The following is an 8,728-nucleotide window of genomic DNA, read 5'->3' as shown; positions in this document are numbered from 1 at the left end:
TTGTCTTTTTGGGTTGTAATTGTAGCCTTCTTGAAGCTTCTAGTAAGGTGTTGCGCAAAGCTTTTCTTTTGTTTGATTATTAATTAAGGTCTTTTTTAAAGCTGTCTGTATGAACTGGTTCAGACTTACGTTCATATTGTGTGTTACAAGGGGGGTGTGTGTATATATATGAGAACTTCTTGCACATAGAACATGTTTGAATTGAACATCATACTTGTATGGTGACAGTTGTTATTTTGCTGTATTCTTGAGCAATAAAGAATAGTTGTAGGAAACGCATGCTAAGCAACTGCTTGTGGCAAGCTGCTGCTCAGCATGTATCCAAAGCAGCTATTGTACTTCTGTTGGCATTTGCCAGTGTGGAACATCTTGTTATTTCAGTCCCTTGAAGTACTTGCTTCTGTGCAGCTGAACTGTGAGAGAGAAAGGGTTTTTCCTTTCAGCTTCTGAGGAGTTACGCAAGACAACTTACGAAAATGAAAAAACACTAGTTGAAAATAGTCTCTTCATCTCTTTGAAAGATGGGAGAATCTTACGCAAGATGCGTGAGGCCAGATCCCATAGTGCTGGGCTAGCAGGCGCTGGACCATTACAGGCAGAGAGGGGGGTTGTTCCTTATGGAACAGCACAGCCAACAGCCTGATGCATCTGTTGGCGCATCTGGTTATAACAAGGCTGTTTTGGCTACTGGCCACACAGTGAATGTTTTACTAGTAAGTAGAAGATGAGCATATGAAACTTCAATGTGTCCTTACACTTCACTGTTCTTAAATTGCCAGGTCTGCATGTAGCGATAGCCTTTTCATCAAATAAGATCGTCATTACCAAGTGATAGTATCACTGTGGAGCTACTGGGGTCTCGCAGTTGCGGGATTTGTCCCCTTCTGAAAAGAAACAATGGATGCAAGAGGACTTCTGTTATCAGTGAAGACATTTGTCAAGCCTCTCAGGCCTAGCTGCAAAAACAAATAATAAAAAAAATTAGAATGGTTAGGGACCTGGAGAGTCTGTCTTTTAATGTTGGATACACAGGGATTCCTAATTTTAATGGAAAACAGACTGAGAGGCTTCTAACAGCAGGACAGCCTTGAAATTCTTGGTAGTGCATCTTTGAACATGGCATGAAGACATTAATGGATGATTAAGACCTTTACAATTGATTGCCAAAGCAATCTTGTGAACTTGGACATTTCTTTAATTAAATTTAAATGGAAAATGCCTTAATCCCTTTGATCACTTTGAATGCTCTAAATAATAAATTTGCTGCTGTTCTGCGTGGAGTTTAGAACTGGAGTAACTATAGCTATTAATTTCTAAACTTGAACGGCTTGCCACAAGGCTTTCGATACTTCAGTCACCGCTAGTGTAGGAAACTGCTACAGACAGCTTAGCCATGTGTTTTGTATATCAGGTATTGACATTAATAATGCATATTGACAAACACCAGTTTCAGAAAATATGAATATTGTACAAGTGTAGAGTAAGCATGTTAAATTCTGGATAAAATTTGTGGGTGAGGAATTGTCTATGAGAAAAGCAGTATGTAGGCTGACTGTACCATATGTCCTCACTGAATATTCTTTGAATCCCCTTTCATCTAGGATATTACTACCTAAAAGCAAGGCTGGTACCAGCATCAATAGCCGTATCTTTAGCTAAGCTGAGAGAGAACAACTGTGCTGCTTGGAGACTTCTTAATGGTGTTACAGTGCATCTTAAATTGAAGAATTTTAAGTGGTCACTTCCTACTTTTATCCCAACTTTCAGATATTGTAGTTTAAAAGTGCAAGTGATCTCTACAATTACAGCAATGCATTCAAAAGGTGATTCACACCTGTATGCCTCTCCTGACTTTTCCTTTTCCAATTACAATATTCAAGGCAACATTGCAGATAATAACGGTGTCACATGTACGCTGCGCTTTTTGTCCTTTCTAAGTCTGGCAGAGCACCCACTGCATACTCGGCTCAGCCTAATGCGCAACTTAACTATTCAACTTCTAAGATTTAGGGATTAAAAAAAGCATCTGAAATAGATAAACAGGAAAAAAACATTTAATAATGTTTTCTGTATGCCATATGGATACTTTACAGAGTACTTCAAGCTTGGTGATTAAAATAGATGCACTTACAACTTCTGTGTCATCAAAGCTTAATTCACTCAGAGGTACAGAAGACTTGTAATACCTTTTAAAGTGAATAATTAGAATAAACTGTTACTTTCCCAAGATGTGCGGTAGCTGGGATTATTTTTATTTTTTTTTTTAATTTCTCACCTTTTTTGATCCCCTCTAGATGCAGGAAGGAGCAACCAGCTGAACCTGGTACCCAAATTTATGAGTGAGTGAGAGGCCTTTTGTACTACAAATGGCTGTTTCAATCCGGGGATGACTTTTTAAAAGTGTTCTGTGCAGGGTGCTTTGGGAAAAGCCTGTTTGCATCGTTATGCACTTGGTGAGAAATTTCTTTGTTTTTTCCAAATGTAACCCGTTGTACCTCTGCATCTGAGCATCGTAGTCCCTGGCCAGAGGGGAAGCGCTGTCAGCCTGTCTTGTAAAAGCTTTTTGCAAACAAGTGAGCTGAAGTGCGAGAGAGGCAGTAGGAGCAGTTCGGTTCGAAAAGCCACGTGGCAACCTGCAGACACATGCTAGTCCGTGGTCTCTTACATTTTTCAAAGTTTATTTCACACTGCAAAATTCTTCTCTTTACAAAGGCACATCAGGCTAATTTGAAGCTCAGTCAGTTTAGTGCTTTCTCACTCACAAAAGGAAATCTTACCCCACCCCGCGGATCTGCAGGTGGAAAATGTACGTGCAATTCAGGAAAATTAGACAACTTCACGTTTCCTTACAACACAGGAAAGCAAAAGGTGGCTTCTCCACAAGAGCAATTTCAGAACTGTATTTGTAAATATGAGATTTCAAAGTAATGCTGTTTTAACTTTTTCCCGGGTAGACTATTCATCAGTGGGCTAAGTTTGCAAAGGACTCGACATCTTTCACAGTGAAACTGTTCAGCATTTAGCCACCCCACTGGTGTGATGTGTCAGTATTGTATCTGACCACTCTAATCATTATGGACAGCGTCTTCTTCAGTGCCTGTGCGTAGTTCCTTGTTTAACAACCTTCTCTTGTAATGTCATTAAAATGTCTGTTAATATCCGGGGGCAGCGTAAACAACTGGAAATGTACGTGGGGGAACTTTGACCAGCTCGGCATTGTTTCAAAGTCAGTTTTGTCTCATGAAGCATTACAGTATGTCTTCAGAGCTTCAGGAAATTCCTTACGCCCAAAAGTAGCAGCGTAGGTGCAATAAACAGGATTCAATCCTTGCAATTAATTTTTTAATGTAATACTGTAATTAGACATTAAATTTATTATGTTGAAGGATGCTGATGGCTGCTCTGTCTGTAATAGGAGACTTGCTGTAGCCAAAATACAGGTGTCCTTCGAGACCATGATCATTTCCTTTATGGGTTGATCTTGGAGGCTTGCTTGCTTGGTTACTTTTAAGAGTGGTAGAGACTGTAGATTTTATTAATTAGCCACAAAAATGTGTTCGTGCTCAGCATGAAAGCGTACTCTTTTTTACTTTGACCTTGGCTAGCAGAGCCAAAATCTTAACAGGTCAAAACAGCTCCATCAGACACTGCTGATTTCACGTCTGATTAATTTGCAAGTTAGGATGTTTCCGCAGTAGTCACAAACATTTTACCTTTTGGGTTTTTTCTTGCTTCCCTTGCCAATATTTTCTCCTGAGGTAGAATTGCTATTTTTGTTACGAGACAGTCCTTGGCTAACACTCAATGGTTTCCAATTCAATCTCTTCGGTTGTACTTGCTGCAAATAAAAGGATATTATTATTGATTGGCAAATGGATTGGAAGGCCAGTGTTCCAAAATTAACAATGCTGTGTTAATAGCCGAGACGTTTTGAACTTTTTAATATTAGCTCAAGCTTACTCATCTACAATTAGGTTTTAAATACATCTTTTCAAAATATTTAACTGCACAAACAGTCCCTCACAATCTTTAAAGCGACGCTGCTTTCTTCCAATATGAGACTAAAGGCACTATGTAAACTAAAGTCCATAGGGCCCGTCCTTCTACCTCTCTTTGTGGCTTTTGAAAGGAGGGATCTTCTAAGGTGGAACTGGGGCAGAAGTTAGGTACCTGCTTTGGAGCATGTTCTGAAACATGACAGAGCAAATCTCCAGAACTGTGGTTTACCTGAAGTCTGCCAAAACAGTGTATTTGATTCAGATTTTGTAAAACTCTGGCTCTGTAGGAAGATTGGCTTTAACTGGAGGAAGGAGAGGCTTTATCCAAACAAAAGCGTGTATATTCTGGCAGGATAGGAAGCTTTTCAGTAGCTACGGAAGCTTGTGAGCGGTGCGTGCACCGTGAAAACAGCAGCAGCCCTTAGAGCCATAGGTGAGCTGCAGAAAGGAAGAGAGAGCTCGAGCCAAATTAATCTCCTTTCATATCAGGTTTTGCAGAGTTGACACAAAGTCTGAGCTGTGAAGCTTAGGATTCCCGAGTGTCTGTGTTGGTCTAGTAAAATATCAATACTTAGACTGCTTGTCATAACGTAACAGCTTAAGCAGCACTTATTAGAGAAAAAATACAGACCTTTTACCTACAGGGCAAGAAACCACTAGTGGATCTGCACTTACAAAGAAGGGAGGTAAACGCCTGAAATGTTTTGAAGTGGTAAAAGAAAGCTCCTGTTCCAAGGATGTGCCCAGAGCTTGAGCCCGGACCCATAGCGTGGCACCTCGTCTTGCTGCCTAGGCCGAACATCCCTGGCTGTGGTTTGGGAATGTCTTCTCTAATATGTGAATGTTCCCTTGATCTGCTTTTCATGACTGGTGTCTTTGGCACGTGTGAGGAGTCTGGTTTTGATATTAGTCAGTGTTCATTGGAGTCCACAACCAGATCAAACGTGAGGACAGATGAAAGGGGGGTTTGAGAGGAAAGGAAGGGGAGCAGTCCTCCATGAAGTGAGGTGGGGGCCACTCCCAAGGGCCATTTGAGCATTTTCCCCTAGGAGATACCCTTCTGGTGCAGACCCTGAGAGCCTTCCTGATGCTCTTGACTTTAACTCGTGCCCTCTGATGGGGGTTATTGCAGCTCTGGCCTTTTCTCCCCAGGTTTTGCAGTTAGCAAGTTGGGAAGTGTTTTGTGGTTTCTAATGTAAAATATATAAGGTAGATGTCCTGTGGATTGTTCTGCAACTAAATGCCTATTATTCAGTTGCCTCAGCTAGTAAAGAGTTGAACAGGTTAGCTGAACTGAGCCTTTCCAGTCTTGTTTCTCAGTGTCCCTCCTGACCACCTTTATGGCTCAAAACACAAGTGAATTTCAGGCTCAAAATTCAGACTTGAAAACCCTCTGCCTTGACTGCATTCTTAGAAAGATACCTGTTAGTTTGTGTGGCGTCTTCTTCTGAAATAGATGCAGAGATTTATTACACAGCCACATGAAGCAGATCAAAATGGCAGATACAGCAGCAAGAAATGCAAAGAGAACTGCTACAAAATGTAAATCTTCATAGATAATCTCTGCAGGGAGGACAGAAAAAAAAAATTATGATTATGAGCAGATTTATGTTTAAATGGAGGGTAAAGCCAAGAACCCCCATCTAGTTTGTACCGTAAACATTGACTATGATGGTGCCATAGGTGCTGGTTCCATACTCCTCCGTTACAGTGATAAAATAGTAGCCAGCATCTCTCATGCCCATGTTCAGAAGCTGTATAGAGCCATTTTCAAAGGTAGTCACTCTGTCCTTGTACATCGAGGATATGTTGACATAATTCCCACTTTTCCACTCAACAATTTTGGTGGTGCCCCAGCTTGACACGTGCTTCCACTCAATGGTGGCGACGCCTCTGCAAGAGTATTCAACGGAGAGCAAGATGTTTTGTGCCACTGTTGTGTTGATGTTGGGTTGTGGGACAATTAACGATACTCCTCCAGGAGCTGAAAGACAAAGGAGGGAGATGAGTGTGGAGGTGATGCTGCACCAACTGTCCTGGACAGGATGAGACCTCTGTGGGTTAATTTGTCCTACAGATCACAGTGGTCTGTTTTAAGAAAGGATGGATTATGCTTTGCAGTTTCTCTTCCTTTCTTCTGACCATAAAAGGAACATACATACTTAAATTAAAGACTAAATACACATTTTTAATCGGTGATAGCCGAGAGAAACGTTTCCACCATACAGAACAAGTAATTGCACGTGTTTCAGTGTTTCGATACCCAAGAAGAGAGAGTTTGGAAGAGTCTTTTTGGGTAAGGGAGCATAACATTTTCTGAAAACTGAGCAATACTGCTGTATTCATCAGTAACTGGCTTCCTTTGAAATCGTGCATTTAAATGGAAAGTCGAATCGCCATGGCCAAGGTAACCTACTCTAATAATTCATTACCATCCCCCAAAAGCAAGCCTGCTGCAGTTCTTAAGTATGTGAAGACCTGGCAAGGACTTCCTCATGTTTTCAGGATGCGTAATCAATGTTTGAGACAACAGCTTCGTAAAGGCAGCCAGTTATATGCCAGTGCAGGTGAATCGCATGTAATCAAAAGTACCTAGTTTCATGGACAGTCAAGGACTTCACGTTCCTGTTGATCTCCAGGCAAAAATGCATGTGAAAGAATATTTAATTCTCACCCAGTTCCCACTGAAGTGATTACGGAGCTGTTCGTAACACTGTGAAACTGAACTGACCATTTAGTTTAATGTTTAACTGCAATAATTTCTGCTTGTGTGTGGGTATTTCTGCATGAAGATTTGGATGAACACCAAACGTCTGAGTTTTAACTGGCATACTTTTTTTTTTTTTTTTAATAATTAGTGGCATGTTTGAGACACTTGGCTAGAGATTGAAATCTTGTTATCTACCTGCAAAAATCAAACCAGGCAAAAGGCAAATAAAGCACAGAGTAAGCCTCACCGCTGGATACCTTTTCCTGGTTTGGCTTGGAGCAGCTCACCCGCTCTCCTCATACTGTAGGAAGAGCCTGACTGCAAGAGCAGAACTGAAAAACTAATGCCGAGCTGTAAATGTCTGTAACCCAGCAGGGAGGGAGGACGAGACCCTCAGCTATGCTGAAGAAGCGCAAAGAAGGACCCCAGGGGTGCTCCTGGACGTTCTACAGAGTCTTCAGGGAAAATAATTGTTAAAAAAGGCAAAGAAATAAAACCTCCAAGGGAAAGAAATTATTTTTTAAAATCTTATCAAAAAATAAGAACCTTCCACAGCCAGCAAAACCCAGAGCAAGTGGGGAGAAATGGGTAAATGAATTACAAGCTGACTTCCCTCTATTTGGGGTCTCTAGCAGAATTCAGAAACTCTTCTGGTCAAGGTAAGGCAGGGAAGCTTGAGAAGCCAGTTTGATTCCCAGGTCCTCACCTATGGGACCAGCACAGGAGAAAGCCCCAGCCACTCTGTATTTTTGTAACCAGATAGGATCTAGGCTTTTTCCAAGAAAACGTTCCTGGGATTCCTTCTTTGTGGACATCTCGTCATGCTCATGCTGCCCAGCACCATGCTTTCCGGGTAGCCCAGCACATCCTCAGCTAAGCTTTGGTCTGCCGTTCAGCCTGCGAGCGGGAGAGACTAACCAGAGCTGTGAAAAAGGGGGTTGTGCCAGCCACAGAAACAGAACAGACGGGAACCTCTGGTAATCACTGCAAACTGTTCTAATTGTTTTCTGTTCCATGTGTTTATTTAAAGGCCTTTTGCTCTGTTTCTGACTAGACAGGAGCCGAGTGTCTCACCACAGTGACCCTTTTATGTTTTGATAAAGGCATGGCTTTGTTTTGAATATGTGACTGCAAGGTAAATGTAAAAAAAAAAATTAAAATCCTTCCATTAAATGATTTGCATATGTGTTCTGTCCCTATCCAGGACACAAAACCAAAAAAGGCAATGCAATAACCATTCAAAAAAAGATTTTTAATACGCAGCCTGCCCAGATCTCCTGAACCGGTCTAATCCAAACAGAGCTGCATCAGCCTCGAGAGCAAACATCACACCCACCCGCAGCGCCCTGCACAAGGCCACTGCGCTCTGCTGCTCGCAAAACCAGACACTTCACGCCCCGTAAAATGTGCACCGAGGAGAAGAGGGGACGGGTGAGTTTGCTGTCCCTGGCACGCCGCCACGCTCCAAAGTGTTTGCCTGGCCGAGAGTCAGCCAGTCAAAGCTGGAAGCGTGGCTCTGTGTACCCAGACCTGGCCGTAGAAACGCAGCCGGGCCTGCAGCGTGCCGGGGAGCGGGTGGGAATGGGCTGGCAGCGAGGAGCCTCCACGCAGGAGCTCTAAAATGGGTGGAGGACAGCTCTAAAACGGAGCTCTCAAACTCTGGGGACAGTTCCTCCACCCTTCAGTGTCATGCTTGTGCGTCACCTTGATGGTGAAGGAGACGGCACAACGTGTCCAAACCCAAACAAAACCCACTGCTGGCACTGCCCACCCCGGTTCCCAGGCGTGGGGGTTGGCTGCAGCATCCCCTAACCCTCGCCCGGAGAGGACCTGCCCCGTCCCCACTTGTCCCCCGTGGGGTGCCGGGTTGAAATCCACCTTCCCTCTTCGCCGCCGCCTTTCCCAGCGTGACCCGAAGCCCTCGGGGCTTGTTCACCGGGATTTGTTTCCTCCTCCTTTGCCTTGTCCCCTCCGTTGTTGGGAAAGCGGCGGAGGGGAGGGGGGGGGCGGCGGGTGCGCG

The 8,728-nt window shown here is 43.2% G+C and overlaps 1 protein-coding gene across 1 annotated transcript; it reads right to left on the bottom strand.

The window, feature by feature from the left end:
* Window positions 1–3,794: 3,794 nt before the first annotated feature.
* Window positions 3,795–7,523, bottom strand: VSTM5 (V-set and transmembrane domain containing 5). The gene is made up of 4 exons (XM_009881240.1): window positions 7,415–7,523; window positions 5,653–5,982; window positions 5,421–5,561; window positions 3,795–3,838 (listed from the first exon to the last, which is right to left on the bottom strand). Exons 1-4 carry the CDS (start codon window positions 7,521–7,523, stop codon window positions 3,795–3,797), a joined length of 624 nt encoding a protein of 207 aa, XP_009879542.1.
* Window positions 7,524–8,728: the final 1,205 nt, after the last annotated feature.

The sequence above is a fragment of the Charadrius vociferus genome, unplaced genomic scaffold, assembly GCF_000708025.1.
Source record: "Charadrius vociferus isolate BGI_N301 unplaced genomic scaffold, ASM70802v2 scaffold1, whole genome shotgun sequence".
In the NCBI taxonomy this organism is placed as follows: Eukaryota; Metazoa; Chordata; class Aves; order Charadriiformes; family Charadriidae; genus Charadrius; species Charadrius vociferus.
Note: the sequence above shows the minus strand (reverse complement) of the source record. Positions and strands in the feature narration are given on the sequence as shown.

Bases quoted from the DNA above. Each gene is read 5' to 3' on its own strand.
- VSTM5 (XM_009881240.1), bottom strand. From the start codon at position 7,523: ATGTCCACAAAGAAGGAATCCCAGGAACGTTTTCTTGGAAAAAGCCTA. The intron at 5,983-7,414 runs GTGAGGACCTGG...TTTGTCTTTCAG, and splicing joins CTCCTGTGCTGGTCCCATAG to CTCCTGGAGGAGTATCGTTA. The intron at 5,562-5,652 runs GTACAAACTAGA...TCCTCCCTGCAG, and splicing joins CATCATAGTCAATGTTTACG to AGATTATCTATGAAGATTTA.